This window comes from Salvelinus sp. IW2-2015, linkage group LG15 (genome assembly GCF_002910315.2).
Source record: "Salvelinus sp. IW2-2015 linkage group LG15, ASM291031v2, whole genome shotgun sequence".
NCBI classification, from domain to species: Eukaryota; Metazoa; Chordata; class Actinopteri; order Salmoniformes; family Salmonidae; genus Salvelinus; species Salvelinus sp. IW2-2015.
In genome coordinates, this window is record NC_036855.1 from 46,972,785 (window position 1) to 46,989,065 (window position 16,281).

The 16,281-nt window shown below is 43.1% G+C and overlaps 1 protein-coding gene across 3 annotated transcripts in view; it reads left to right on the forward strand.

Annotated features, from left to right (window-relative positions):
* Window positions 1-16,281, forward strand: part of LOC111973879 (cytoskeleton-associated protein 5) — a 93,459-nt gene that overhangs the window by 55,049 nt on the left and 22,129 nt on the right. For 2 of the 3 annotated variants that reach the window (XM_024001321.1, XM_024001320.1), the window contains exons 31-35: window positions 6,383-6,576; window positions 11,465-11,637; window positions 11,884-12,075; window positions 12,580-12,700; window positions 12,917-13,096. In XM_024001321.1, the coding sequence (XP_023857089.1) occupies window positions 6,383-6,576; window positions 11,465-11,637; window positions 11,884-12,075; window positions 12,580-12,700; window positions 12,917-13,096 (860 nt within the window). The remainder of the gene's footprint in view (window positions 1-6,382; window positions 6,577-11,464; window positions 11,638-11,883; window positions 12,076-12,579; window positions 12,701-12,916; window positions 13,097-16,281) is intronic. The other variant, XM_024001322.1, reaches the window with a different exon arrangement.

A 16,281-nucleotide genomic window follows, 5' to 3' on the forward strand; every position in this document is an offset into this window, starting at 1 on the left:
TAGTACTTGCTCCGGGTTGACCTACAAGGCCCTCCTCTGTTCATCCTTTGGCAAATCAGATCACTGTTCTATTTTGCTGCTGCCATTCTATAGGCAGAAACTCAAAAAGGAAGTACTCGTGCTAAGGTCTATTAAACGCTGGCTTGACCAATTGGAATCCATGCCTAATTTGATTACTTGGACTGGGTTATGTTCCGAGTGTCGTCTGAGAATAACGAGAATAACATTGACGTTTACACAGACATGGTGATTGAGTTTATCAGGAAGTCTATAGGTGGTGATCCCACTGTGGCTAACACCTACCCAAACCAGAAAATGTGGATAGATGGTGGCATTCGCGCGAAACTGACAGTGTGAACCACCACATTTAACCATGGKAAGGTGACTGGGAATATGGTTTAATAGTGTGTTTTTCCCTCCGTAAGGCAATCGCAGGCAAAATGTCAGTACAGAGACAGTGGAGTCAAAATTCAGCGGCTCAGACACGAGACAGACTACAAAGAGAAAACCAGCCACGTCGCGGACACTGTTTTGCTCCCGGACAAGCTGAACACCTTCCTCCGCTTTAAGGATAACACAGTGGCCCGAATTCTGTGGTTCTTTGTGGCTGACGTGAGTAAGACATCGCAAGGCTGCCGGCCCAGACGGCATCCCTAGCCATGTCCTCAGAGCATGGGCAGACAAGCCTGCTGGAGTGTTCACGGATATATTCAATCTCTCCCTATCCCAGTCTTATATCCCCACTTGCTTCAAGATGTTCACCATTGTTCCTGTACCCAAGAAAGCAAAGGTAACTGAATTTACTATCGCCCTGTAGCACTTTTGTCATCAGGAAGTGCTTTGAGAGGCACTTGACCTGACACTCTAGACACACTTCAGTTTGCATACCGCCCCAATAGATTCACAGACGATGCAATTGCCATTGCACTGCACACTGCCRGATCCCATCTGGACAAGAGGAATACCTATCGAAGATTGCTGTTCATTGACTATAGCTCAGTCTTCACCATTAATACACTCCAAGGCTTATTAAGCTCGGGGCCCTGGGTGCTGAACCCTGCCCTGTGCAACTGGGTCCTGGACTTCTCGACGGGGCAGCCCCCAAGTAGTGAAGGTAGGAAAAAACACCACCAGTTCGCTGATCCTCAACACAGGGTCCCCACAAGGGTGCGTGCTCAGCCTCCTCCTTTACTCCCTGTTCACCCATGACTGCATAGCCATGCACGCCTCCATCTTGCTTGCTCGCTTGCTAACGTTGTGTATGATCTGTGTAGTAATATTCTAATCAGAAATCCATTTGCTTTGCTAATTATAGCCTAATGTTAGCTGGCTAACAATGAACRTAGTTTGTTAGCTGTAGTATGAATCTGAAGGTAGCTAAAGCTATGACAGTTTGTATTTATAGTATATGATTTGGGATTATGCCAGTTCATTGTTTACATGTCTAAACAAAAGACTCCACTTTGGCCTGATTATTACATGACCCATCAAATTAGCCACGTGTGTCGGGGGTGATTACGACCTTCTATTTCATGAACATGTGTACATGTCTAGACAATAGTGACCCATCCACTTAGCTAGATGTGGTTATAGCATTTCCTTGCCATCACCCATCAGTTTAGACAAGTGTGTTGGTAAGCGTCGTCTAATAATTATAAAATATTTATGTAACCACTTCACTGTATCGTTTACACCTTCTGTATCCTGTGCATGTGACAACCTTGGTATAGCAAATTCAAGGGCCATTTTCTGAAAGTGGGGTTACAAGTTTATCAACATTCAAAGCAGAATTACTTTCCTATTGTTCCTCAACTGCAGTGTATGATATACCAGCTCTACTTTTATCCAATATAAAAAAAATCACTTTCTAATTTTGCTACATATTGTCACATACACTACGTGGTCAGGAGTATATGGACACCTGTTTGTTGACCATCTCATTCCAAAATCATGGGTAATAATATGGAGTTGGTCCCCCCCCCTTTGCTGCTGTAACAGCCTCCACTCTTCTAGGAAGGCTTTACACTAAATGTTGGAACATTGTTGCGGGGACTTGCTTTCATTCAGCTACAAGAGCATTAGTGAGGTTGGGCGATTAGGCCTGGCTCGCAGTCGTCGTTGTAATTCATCCCAAAGCTGTTCGATGGGGTTGAGGTCAGAGCTCTGTGCAGGCCAGTGAAGTTCTTCCACACCGATCTCGACAAACCATTTCTGTAAGTACCTTGCTTTGTGCATTGTCATGCTGAAACAGGAAAGGGCCTTCACCAAACTGTTGCCACAAAGTTGGAAGCACAGAATCGTCTAGAATGTCATTGCATGCGGTAGCTTTAAGATTTCCCTTCACTGGAACTAAGGGGCCTAGGCTGAACCATGAAAACAGGCCCAGACATTATTCCTTCTCCACCGAACTGTACAGTTGGCACWATGCATTCGAAGGTAGCGATTTTCTGGCATCCACCAACCCCAGATTTGTCTTTCGGACTGCCAGATGGTTGTTCATCACTCCAGAGTACGCGCTTCCACTGCTCCAGAGTCCAATGGTGGCTAGCTTTACACCACTCCAGCCGACGAAGATTGTGATCTTAGGCTTGTGCGGTTGCTTGGCCATGGAAACCCATTTCATGAAGCTCCTGACAAACAGTTTGTGTGCTGAAGTTGCTTCCAGAGGCAGATTGGAACTCAGTCTGTCCTCGGTTGCGACACTGACTACTATCTAAGTGCTTCAGCACTCGGCGGTCCCGTTCTGAGCTTGTGTGGCCTACCACTTCGCGGCTGAGCCGTTGTTGCTTCTATATGTTTCCACTCCACAAAAACCACTATCGATCATGATCTGCTGCTGGAAAAAGTATGGCTTTGCATCCCCTGCTATATTGTGGATAAGGAGTTAACTGTTTAACCGAGCAGAGGGTGTTCTTTAATGGAAGCCTCCAACATAATCCAGGTAGAATCAGGAATTCTCTAGGGCAGCTGTCTAGGCCCATTGAAAAAGTAATCTTTACTAGCAATTTGCCGCTGGCTTTGAGTAAAGCGAGTTTCTAGTTATGCGGATGACTCAACACTATGCACTTCAGCTACTACAGCGACTGAAATTACTGCAACATCTAACAAAGAGCTGCAGTTTCAGAATGGGTGGGAAGTTTGTCCTAAATATTACAAAAACTATTGTATTTGGGACAAATCATTCAACAAACCCTAAATCTTGTAATAAATCATTTGGAAATTGAGATGACTAAATTGCTTGGAGTAACCCTGGATTGTAAACTGCATTGGTCAAAACCTATTGATTCAACAGTAGCTAAGATGGGGAGAAGTCTGTCTATAATAAAGCGCTGCACTAACTTAACAGCACTATCAACAAGGCAGGTCCTACAGGCTCTAGTTTTGGCACCTGGACTAKTGTTCAGTTGTGTGATCAGGTGCCACAACGAGGGTCTTAGAAAAATTGCAATTGTCAATTATGGAGGGCACCGTATATTACATAGGCAGTACCAGTTAAACGTTTGGACACCTACTCAATCAAGGGTTTGTCTTTATTTTTACTATTTTCTATAATATGAAGACATCAAAACTATAAAATAACACATGGAATCATGTAGTAACCAATAGTGTTAAACCCAAAATATATTTATGATTCTTCAAAGTAGCCACCCTTTGCCTTGACAGCTTTGTATACTCTTGGAATTCTCAAACCAGCTTCATGAGGAATGCTTTTACAACAGTCTTGAAGGAGTTCCCACATATGCTGTGCACTTGGCTGCTTTTTGTTAACTGCGGTCCAACTCATCCCAAACCATTTCAATTGGGTTGAGGTAGGGTGATTGTGGAGGTCAGGTCATCTGATGCATCACTCTCTTGGTCAAATTGCCTTTACACAGCCTGGAGGTGTGTGTTGGGCCATTGTCCTGTTGAAAAAGAAATGGTAGTCCCACTAAGCGTAAACCAGATGGGATGGAGTATCGCTGCAGAATGCTGTGGTAGCCATGCTGGTTAAGTGTGCCTTGATTTATTTAGAATTCAATGTCACCAACAAAGAACCATCTCACCACCTCCATGCTTCACGGTGGGAACCACGCATGCGGAGATCGTCCGTTCACCTACTCTGTCTCACAAAGACACAGCGGTTGGAACCAAAAATCTCATTTGGACTCATCAGAACAAAGGACAGATTTCCATTGCTTATGTTTCTTGGCCCAAGCAAGTCTCTTCTTCTTATTGGTGTCTTTTAGTAGTGGTTTCTTTTCAGCAATTTGACCATGAAGGCCTGATTTCACACAGGTTCCTCTGAACAGTTGATGTCTGTTATTTGAACTCTGAATTATTTATTTGTGCTGCAATTTCTGAGGCTGGTAACTCCTAATGAATTTATCCTCTCCAGCTGAGGTAACTCTGGGGTTTCCTTTCCTGCGGCGGTCCTCATGAGAGCCAGTTTCATCATAGAGCATGATGGTTTATTCGACTGCACTTGAAGAAACTTTAAAAGTTCTCAATGTTCCTATTGACTGACCTTGTCTTAAAGTAATAATGGACTGTCGTTTTCTCTTTGCTTATTTGAGCGCTTCTTGCCAAAACATGGACTTGGTCTTTAACCAAATAGGGCTATATTCTGTATACCACCCCTATTTTGTCACAACACAACTGGTTGGCTCAAATGCATTAAGAACGAAAGAAATGACACAAATTAACTTTTAAGAAGTTAATATGCATTGTTATGATTTAAAATGCAAACATTTTTTACAGTTTCTGACTTAACTATACAAGTAACTCAAATGCTACTCTGTTTGCTGCACGGACATAACAAATAGTTTCATTGGTGGAGTTTAAACACTTGATCGATGTATGTATCAGAGTGTAATTGTCTTTACGACAGCTGTTTTTAGTCAAGACTTGTGTTTTTAATGTAATATGTAATTGTTGTACTGTGTTTTTATAGTGTTTTGTCTGAAACATTGTTCCCTCTGCTGCTATTGGACCAGGTCTCTTGGAAAAAGTGCATTAAAAAAAGTAACGCACACTTGTTAATTGAAATTTATTCCAGGTGACTACCTCATGCAGCTGGTTGAGAGAATGCCAATAGTGTGCAAAGCTGTCATCAAGGCAAAGGGTGGCTACTACTGAAGAATCTACATGATTCCATGTGTGTTATTTCATAGTGTTGATGTCTTCACTATTCTACAATGTAGAAAATAGTAAAAAATATATAAAAAAAACCTTGCATGAGTAGGTGTCAACTTTTGACTGGTACTGTACATTAAAATGTTTAATATGCGTTAAGATTTACTTCGTCATGTATGCGTTATTTGAGGACCAGCAGTAGGACGTTTTTTCCCCAAAAAAGTTTGTCAGGTGTGGGGATCAATCCCATACTTGATGTATCTAAATATTTACGATACATTTATATTTCACCATGCATGTACACTTTGTATAATCATCCTATGTCTTTTTCTGTAAAATTACACTGCTGTGATTGTAACTGGAAAAACTTGGCATTTTGTTGCGGATGCAAAGACGTGCCTTGAATTTTGTTAAGGATGCATGCAAATACATTATTCCAGCCCTCATTTTCAGACCTGTGTAAACAAGCTAAACTTTGAATATGGAGGTTTAGCTATCTCTGTTGCGCAAGTGGATGTATATTAAGGATTGGTTGGTGCACTATTTCTCCCCAGAAATGTGCACGTGTGACTTGTAGTAGCAAGGCTGCTACTTGTTTTCCTATGGGATAAGCTCAGTTGCTGCAGTTCTTACAAAAGTTATAAGCAGAGGGTTTACCCGGAGTTGATTTCAGTAAGTTGTTAACATTTCTGCCATTGTCTTGTTTAGTAGACCTATGTTATTGTTCTGTTCTCTTGCTATAGCTGTATCCAGATTGTCATACCTTCTTACAGATGTTTTCTTACTGGGATTTTCGGTATACTAACACTGAATACAATGGGGGTGTTGTTTTCAAAGCTAACAAGTACATGTAGAATGCTAATGACAGCATTGCGAACATTTTATACAGTTTCTGACTTAACTATACAAGTAACTCAAATGCTACTCCGTTTGCTGCACGGACATAACAAATAGCCAGCAAGGCTATTGATCCTGGAAGGGATTCTCTGCTGTCACCAAGCGACTGCTTCATTTTGGAAGAAGCTAACCACTTAGCTAGATAGCTAACTAGCTACTAAATTAGTGTCTTGTACCTCTCTGGGGGGACACCCATGTGTCTTAAACAGGGATTTTTTTGTCAAATACTATTAAATTACTTTAAATGCCTTAACCTACCCCATGACTACATACCACAATGTTCATGTTCAAAGGAAACGTTAGCTCATTTTATTATGAAGATGGTGTTCTCTATCAATCTAACTCCCTGGAATTATGTCTCTCCCGTCCTCAGAGTGCTTGGAGGAGCTGGGTTGTCTTATTGGATTTTACGGCATGTCTGTCTGCCAGCCGACTGCCGCCAAGTCCCTGAAAGAGATTGCTGTACACATTGGAGACCGAGACACGTCCGTCCGCAACACAGCCCTCAACACCGTGGTGACGGTCTACAACGTCTGCGGCGAGCAAGTCTACAAACTCATCGGCCATGTAGGTTTCACTCTTTAACGCGTTATGTGGGTGTAGTTTATCTAGGGAGGTGAGACAACACAAACATACACATTATCAATTCCAGCAACAGATCACGTCTATAAACGGCATAAGAGTTGCGCTAGTTCTGTATGTARACGGGCCATCGGACCCGCCATCCACCATCGGATAGACTTGTCATGTTCAAGCAATGGTGTTAAAGATGAGGCCCGCGGCCACAAGTCGTCTGGTGGTTTGAGTAAAATAAACATATATAAATGTATATTCATTATCATTTCTACATGGTCTATTTTCTGTCCTTGCTAACAATTGTTGCAACCCCTATTACTAGCCTGTTCAACCTCTCTTTCATATCGTCTGAGATTCCCAAATATTGGAACGCTGCCGCGGTCATCCCCCTCTTCAAAGGGGGTGACACTCTAGACCTAAACTGCAAAAGACCTATTTATCCTACCCTGTCTTTCTAAGGTCTTTGAAAGCCAAGTTAACAAACAGATCACCGGCCATTTCGAATCCCACCGTACCTTCTCCGCTATTGAATCTGGTTTCAGAGCTGGTCATGGGTGTACCTCAGCCACGCTCAAGGTCCTAAACGACATCATAACCGCCATCGATAAGAGACATTACTGCCCAGCCGTATTCATCGACCTGGCCAAGGCTTTCAACTCAATCACCACATTCTTATTGGCAGACTCGACAGCCTTGGTTTCTCAAATGATTGTCTTGCCTGGTTCACCAACTACTTCTCTGACAGAGATCAGTGTGTCAAATCGGAGGGCCTGTTGTCCGGACCTCTGGCAGTCTCTATGGGGGTGCCACAGGGTTCAATCCTCGGGCCGACTTTTTTTCTCTGTATACATCAATGATATTGCTCTTGCTGCTGGTGATTCTCTGATCCACCTCTATGCAGACGACACCGTTCTGTATACTTCTGGCCCCTCTTTGGACACTGTTAACTAACCTCCAGACGAGCTTCAATGCCATACAACTCTCCTTCCAAGCCTCCAACTGCTCTTAAACGCAAGTAAAACTAAATGCATGCTATTCAACCGATCACTGCCAGCACCTGCTCGCCCGTCCAGCATCACTACTCTGGACGGCTCTGACTTAGAATACGTGGACAACTACAAATACCTAGGTGTCTGGTTAGACTGTAAACTCTACTTCCAGACTCACATTAAGCATCTCCAATCCAAAATTAAATCTAGAATCGGCTTTCTATATTGCAACAAAGCATCCTTCACTCATGCTGCCAAACATACCCTCGTAAAACTGACCATCCTACCAATCCTCGACTTCGGTGATGTCATTTACAAAATAGCCTCCAACACTCTACTCAGCAAATTGGATGCAGTCTATCACAGTGCCATCCATTTTGTCACCAAAGCCCCATACACTACCCACCATTGCGACCTGCACGCTCTCGTTGGTTGACCCTCGCTTCATACTCGTCGCCAAACCCGCTGGCTCCAGGTTATCTACAAGTCTCTGCTAGGTAAAGCCCCGCCATATCTCAGCTCACTGGTCACCATAGCAGCACCCACTCGTAGCACGCGCTCCAGCAGGTAGATCTCACTGGTCACCCCCAAAGCCAATTCCGCCTTTGGTCGTCTTTCCTTCCAGTTCTCTGCTGCTAATGACTGGAACGAACTGCAAAGATCTCTGAAGCTGGAAACATTTATCTCCCTCACTAGCTTTAAGCACCAGCTGTCAGAGCAGCTCAGATCACTGCACCTGTACATAGCCAATCTATAATTTAGCCCAAACAACTACCTCTTCCCCTACTTTTATATATTTTTTTAGCTCCTTTGCACCCCATTATTTATATTTCTACTTTGCACATTCTTCCACTGCAAATCTACCATTCCAGTGTTTTACTTGTTATATTGTATTTACCTCGCCACCATGGACTTTTTTTGCCTTTACCTCCCTTATCTCACCTTATTTGCTCACATTGTATATAGACTTATTTTTCTACTGTATTGACTGTTTTGTTTATTCCATGTGTAACTCTTGTATTTGTCAACTGATTTGCTTTATCTTGGCCAGGTCGCAGTTGCAAATGAGAACTTGTTCTCAACTAGCCTACCTGGTTAAATAAAATAAAAAAACAATCACCAAAATGAAAGCTAGACAGTCAGGGAGCATAAAATTCCAAGAACGATGGATAGAGGAGTATTTTTGGCAACTTGACAGTGAGGAAATATAAGCAATTTTGAGGTCCTTTCTTTGACAATAACAGCACTCCTCCAGCCTGACTTAACTGTCTCTCCCTTGTATGTTTAGAGAAGCCGTTGCTCATGTGCTAACAAATACATGCAAACATTGTTCACGCTGTCCATTTTATGTTCTTGTGTTTATATTTTGTATTCCGATAACTGCTTGCTCTTTAAATTAGTGGTGTGAATGTCAATGAAATAGGGATCCTTAATGTGAAGGAAATTCCCTAATGCAAAACAATATACAGTTGAAMTTGGAAGTTTACATACACTGAGGTTGAAGTCATTAACTTGTTTTTCAACCACTCCACAAATGTCTTGTTAACAAACTATAGTTTTSGCAAGTCGGTTAGAACATCTACTTTGTGCATGACAAGTCATTTTTCCAACAATAGTTAGTGAATTATAAGTGAAATAATCTATCACAATTCCAGTGGGACAGAAGTTTACATATACACTAAGTTGACTGTGCCTTTAAACAACTTGGAAAATTCCAGAAAATGATGTCATGGCTTTAGAAGTTTCTGATAGGCTAATTGACATCATTTGAGTCAATTGGAGGTGTACCTGTGGGTGTATGTCAAGGCCTACCTTCAAACTCAGTGCCTCTTTGCTTGACATCAGGGGAAAACCAAAAGAAATCAGCCAAGACCTCAGAAAAATAATTGTAGACCAAGTCTGGTTCATCCTTGGGAGCAATTTCCAAAAGCCTGAAGGTACCACATTGATCTGTACAAACAATAGTACGCAAGTATAAACACCATGGGACCACACAGCTGTCATACCACTCAGGATGGAGACGCGTTCTGTCTCTCGAGATGAACGTACCTTGGTGCGAAAAGTGCAAATCAATCCCAGAACAACAGCAAAGGYCCTTGTGGTGATGCTGTAGGAAACGGGTACAAAAGTATCTAGATCCACAGTAAAACGAGTCCTATATCGAAATAACCTGAAAGGCCGCTCAGCAAGGAAGAAGCCACTGCTCCAAAACCGCCATAAAAGCCAGACTACGGTTTGCGACTGCACATGGTGACGAAGATCGTACTTTTTGGAGAAATGTTCTCTGGTCTGAAACAAATAGAACTGTTTGTCCATAATGACCATTATGTTTGGAGGAAAAAGGGGGAGGCTTGCAAGCCGAAGAACACCATCCCAACCGTGAAGCACGGGGGTGGCAGCATGTTGTTGGAGTGCGTTGCTGCAGGAGGGACTGGTGCACTTCACAAAATAGATGGCATCATGGCAGGAAAATGATGTGGATATATTGAAGCAACATCTCAAGACATCAGTCAGGAAGTGACAATGACCCCAAGCATACTTCCTAGTTGTGGSAAAATGGCTTCAGGGCAACAAAGTCAAGGTATTAGTGGCCATCACAAAGCCCTAACCTCAATCCCATAAACTTTGTGGGCAGAACTGAAAAAGCATGTGTGAGCATGGAGGCCTACAAACCTGACTCAGTTAAACCAGCTCTGTCAGGAGGAATGGGCCAAAATTCACCCAATTTATTGTGGGGAGCTTGTGGAAGGCTACCCAAAACGTTTGACCCAAGTTAAACAATTTAAAGGCAATGCTACCAAATACTAATTGAGTGTATGTAAACTTCTGACCCACTGGGAATGTGATGAAAGAAATAAAAGCTGAAATAAATAACTCGCTCTAATATTATTCTGACATTTCACATTCTTAAAATAAAGTGGTGATCCTAACTAACCTAAGACAGGGAATTTTTACATGGAGTAAATGTCAGGAATTGTGAAACCTGAGTTTAAATGTATTTTGATAAGGTGTATGAACTTCTGACTTCAACTGTATATGTAAGAAAATTCTGTTAAATATCAGTGCAGCTGGGCTTGCCTGCACTTTCTCTTTATGTGTTCGGTCAGTTTACATGCAACAATCTTAGCCTATTCATTGATAAGCCTTCCTTTGCTGAAGTTGCYGCACATTCCAAGCCAAGAAGTTGTTAATACAGCATTCAATTGCGAGATACAGCTTTTGATTGTTATATAAAAGGGCCTAGTGCACGCTTCTGCCTGGTGGCTGAACTGCCTCCACTGTGCACCGGCCCTCGATAGCTCGCTATGAAAGATGCAAGTGTTCTGTGTTGGAAGTACTAATAATTTTTCTCTTGTTCCAAAAATACTGAGTCTTAGTTGATTACTGGCAGATGTTTTCTTTATACTAAATGTTTTTTGTTAAGTCACAGTATTTCACAAACTTTAAAGTACTTTCTTAGGAGAGAGTGGTCTGTGCGCAAGCAGCTTGATTATTTGATTGACAATTCTGGTCGCCTAGTGATGGACGTTAATGTTGCTTCTGAAGCGTGACTTTGTCGTCATTTAAAAAAATAAAAAATAAATTTTAAAAATGACTGTGGTAGATAACTTAATTGCCTAGCCCTGGTGGTCATATACGAAATGGGACCATTCTGCATTGTGAATTGACATGGAATTTTATTGCGGTTTAAACCTCACGCAAAGTTGTCCATTTGTCACATCGCTAATTCAAATTATGTGCATACAAGTGTTGGTGTCATTATATCCTAGTAAGTGTTTCTGAGGGGATAGGTTGGTGCAGGGCTCTGAACAGATTTGTCTATGTTTCTGCGCAGTCCAACTGCTGTGTAGCCATTGTCGATCAGTCCGACTGTGCTTCGTCCTCTTTAGCTGTCGGAGAAGGACATGAGCATGTTGGAGGAGAGGATCAAACGCTCAGCGAAGACCCCAGCCTCCACAGCCCCTACCCACAAACAGGGGGAGGAGAAGGCTCTGCCCACTCACCCCAATGCCAGCCTCCAACAGAAGCCCTCCAACAGAGCGCAACCCCCTATAAAACTCAGGTATGCAACCTTCCCCTCAATTAATCTGTACCGAGAATACATTACTTGTATCTCGAACTGTATTCTCTTCACCCACCTTTTCACTTATGTTTTCTACTACCTTATTTGACTGTGTTCCTTTGACATTGWAAAATGTTCACAAAAAGATGAAAGCTTTGACTTGGTTAATTTAAGTAATATTAGCAGACATGATTTCAAATGTTTTGCTTTTTTTGTCTGCCCTTATGTTCTCCTCCCCCCTTCCAGTCAGATCCGTCTGAATGCTCTGGTCCAGTCCCAGCAGGCTGAGCCCTCCCATGTTTGCCCTGTTGGGGAGTTCTATCTGGACCTGGATCTGCTGGAGCAGCTGGAGAGTGACCAAACCTCTGTTGTGCTGCCTGATCTGGTTAAACACAAAGTAGAGGACTTGCTAGACCCTGTTTTCATCCCAGAGCCCAAGTAAGAGTTTACTACACACCCCTTTGTCAGCAAGCTGCCTGACCTGGTGCAACAAACACACAGGTACACTATATATACAAAAGTATGTTGACATCCCTTTAAATTAGTGGATTAAGCTTTCAGCCTGTGCCCAACCTCACTAATGCTCCTGTGGCTGAATGTAAGCAAGTCCCAGCAGAAATGTTCCAACATCTAGTGGAAAGCCTTCCCAGAAGGGAAGGAGGAGGCTATTATAGCAGCAAAGAGGGGACCAACTCCATATTAATGCCCATGATTTTGGAATGAGATGTTAAACGAGCAGGTGTCCACATACATTACCAAAATTACATTATCAAAAGTATCTCATAAACCAAGTCTGAGTTGACAAACGCTGCAACTCAGCAAGCAACTCTTGCCCAAGTAAGTTACATACGCACTCACCCATTCACCCACTGCATGTCAGAGCCCAAGCACTGCACTACACTTGTCGTCCTGTGCCTCTGTGATGGTGTCTTTCCTCCACAGGCTTCGCCCAGTTCCCACCCACTTTGATGAGCTGCACGCAGGCCCCTCCTCCACCATCAACCTGGTTATCTCCCAGGTGGCCTCTGGTGATATTAACACTAGCATGCAGGCCCTTGCACAGGTACACACACAATCTTTATGCTACAACTCTAATGTCCAACTCCAAAGGTTTAGTTTTTTTGTGTACACAGATGTGCTATTGTGCGTGTGTGTGTGTGTGTGTGCGCCTAGATACGGATATACACACATGAATGCACCCACATGCTCACCCATATCTCTTTCTCTCACCCTCACTTACAGTTGTATTTCCATTACCTTCTCCCCTCTCCCCCTGTAGATAGACGAGGTGCTTCGTCAGGAAAGCATTGCGGAGGTTATGGTTGGTCACACAGATCAGTTCCTCATCGCTACCTCCCTCCAGCTCCGTCTGGCCCACAGCACACACATGGCTGACACACGCCTTCCCAGGGAGGACATCTTCAAACTCTACAGCTGTGCCATTGGAAACATGCTTACAGTGAGTACGAGACTAAATGTGTGTGTGTGTGTGTGTGTTAGGGCTGTCAAAATAAATAGTGTTAATAGCATGATTTGCTGTATTTGAGATCTTAATTTGAGATTGTTCATATTTGGCCCTAATTGAAGCCGTTTCAATTAAACTTTCTGGCGCAGGCATCCCGCTAGCGACCCACCTCGACAACATCCGGTTAAATTGCAGAGTGCCAAATTCAAATTACAGAAATGTAAATATTTAACTTTCATGAAAATACAAGTGTCATACATCAGAAAAAAGCTTCAATTCTTGTTAATCCAGCCGCTGTGTCAGATTTCAAAAAGGCTTTACGGCGAAAGCACACCATGCGATTTAGCTGAGGACAGTGCCCCGCATACAAAACCATGAAAAACATATTTCAGGCAGGTGTGCCACAAGTCAGAAATAGCGATAAAATAAATGCCGTACCTTTGAAGATCTTCTTCTGTTGGCACTCCAAAAGGACCCAGCTACATCACAAATGGTCCTTTTGCTTGATAAAGTCCTTCTTTATATCCCCAAAACCTCAGTTTAGCTGGCGTGCTTCATTCAACAATCCACCGGTTTCCCTCCTTCAAAATGAATCCCAAACGTTACCAATAAACTTCTCCAAACAAGTTAAACAATGTTTATAATCAAACCTTAGTTACCCTAATACGTAAATAAATGGTAACATTAAAGATGGAGAATTGTTGTCTTTACCCGGAGATAAAGACGTAGTGTTTTCTATCCAAATCTACCAATTATATGCATATTCTAGCTTCTGGGCCTGAGTAACAGGCAGTTTACTTTGGGCACGCTTTTCATCCAGAGTCAAAATACTGCCCCCTAGCCCAAAGGGGTTTAACAAATATTTCATTGAGTTGTAGGTACAATATACGCTGTATATACAAAATAATCTGGACACATCTTCAAGTGGGTGGATTTGGCTATTTCAGCCACACTTGTTGGTGTATAATAGCATGGCTGTGTGGTCTATCTCCATAGACGAACTTTGGCAGTAGAATGGCTTTACTGAAGCACTCAGTGACTCAACATGGCATCGTCATAGGATGCCACCATTCCAACAAGTCAGTTCATAAAATGTCTGCCCTGCTAGAGCGGAACCAGTCAATTACGTGCAGTTATTGTGAAGTGGAAACGTCTAGGAGCAACAACTGCTCAGCCGCAAAGTGGTAGGCCACACAAGCTCACAGAACGGGACTGCCATGTGCTGAAGAGCGTAGGGCATACAATCTGTTCTCAGTTGCAACACTCAGTACAGAATTCCAAACTGCCACTGGAAGCAACGTCTGCACAAGAACTGTTCGTCGGCAGCTGCATACAAGCCTAAGATCACCATGGGTAATGCCAAGCGTCGGCTGGAGTGGTGTAAAGCTTGCCGCCATTGGACTGTGGAGCAGTGGAAACGCCTTCTCTGGAGTGATGAATCACGCTTCACCATCTGGCAATCCAATGGATGACTCTGGGTTTGGGGGATGCCATGTGAACGCTACCTAAAGTTTGGTGGACGAATAATGGTCTGGGGCTATTTTTACATGGTTCGGGCTTGGCCCCTTAGTTCCAGTGAAGGGAAATCCTAATGTTACAGCATACAATGACATTCTAGATTCTGTGCTTCCAACTTTGTGGCAACTGTTTGGGGAAGGCCCTTCCCTGTTTCAGCATGAAAATTCCCCCATGCACAAAGCGAGGTCAATATAGAAATGGTTTGTCAGGGCCACCCGAGTGGTGCAAGGCAGTGCTTGAGGCATCACTACACATCCAGGTTCGATCATGGGCGCCGGCTGCGATAAGCAGTCTGATAATGGGCGAGTTCGTTTTGCATAGCCCTGTGCACTATTATTCCCTATGTCGTTTGTCAACTACTGCTTTAGACTGCGTACTATTTGATTATCTTCATAGTATGCTGCCATATCGCAGTGAGTTGCTGAAAAGAGAACGAGCCAATGCTCTCAAATGATGAGAAAATAACATTACATTGTTATTTTGACTGCTTGTTTGATATGCTTGCCTAAATATCTGCATGTAACTCAGCACATTTAACATTTACATTTAAGTCATTTAGCAGACGCTCTTATCCAGAGCGACTTACAAATTGGTGCATTCACCTTATGACATCCAGTGGAACGGCCACTTTACAATAGTGCATCTAATGAACTCCACGTGGGTCGTGCGCGCTGGGACCACCAGATTAGGGTGGCCGATGCCACGCGGTGTGGAGCGTTTGTATGGTCTGTGCAGAGAGGAGAGAACAGGGATAGACAGACACATAGTTGACAGGCTACAGAAGAGACTACGCTAATGCAAAGAGATTGGAGTGCAAGTGGACTACGCGTCTCGAATGTTCAGAAAGTTAAGCTTACGTAGCAAGAATCTTATTGACTAAAATGATTAAGATGATACAGTACTGCTGAAGTAGGGTAGCTGGCAGTGGCTGCGTTGTTGACTTTGTAGGCTAGCTGGCAGTTGTTGACTTTGTAGGCTAGCTGGCAGTGGCTGCGTTGTTGACACTACACTAATCAAGTCGTTCCGTTGAGTGTAATAGTATCTACAGTGCTGCTATTCGGGCTAGCTGGCTAGCTAGCAGTGTTGATTACGTTACGTTGCGTTAAAAGAACGACAATAGCTGGCTAGCTAACCTAGAAAATCGCTCTAACTACACAATTATCTTTGATACAAAGACGGCTATGTAGCTAGCTATGTAGCTAGCTACGATCAAACAAATCAAACCGTTGTACTGTAATGAAATGAAATGAAAATGTGATACTACCTGTGGAGCGAAGCGGAATGACCGGTTGTTGAGTGGCGAAGTTCTATTCGGTAGACGTTGGCTAGCTAGCAGTGTTCCTACGTTAAGGACGACAGATAGCTGGCTAGCTAACCTCGGTAAATTAAGATAATCACTCTAAAACTACACACTCTAAACTACACAATTATCTTGGATACGAAGACAGCAAAGACAACTATGTAGCTAGCAACACTACACTAATCAAGTCGTTCAGTTGGTGTAATAGTTGCTACAGTGCTGCTATTCGGTAGACGGTGGACGTTTGCTAGCTGGCTAGCTGCTGGGCAGATGGCAGATAGCAGTGTAGACTGCGTTAGGACGACGAAATACGATAATTACGCAATTATCTTTGATACAAAACGCTATGTAGCTAGCTAAG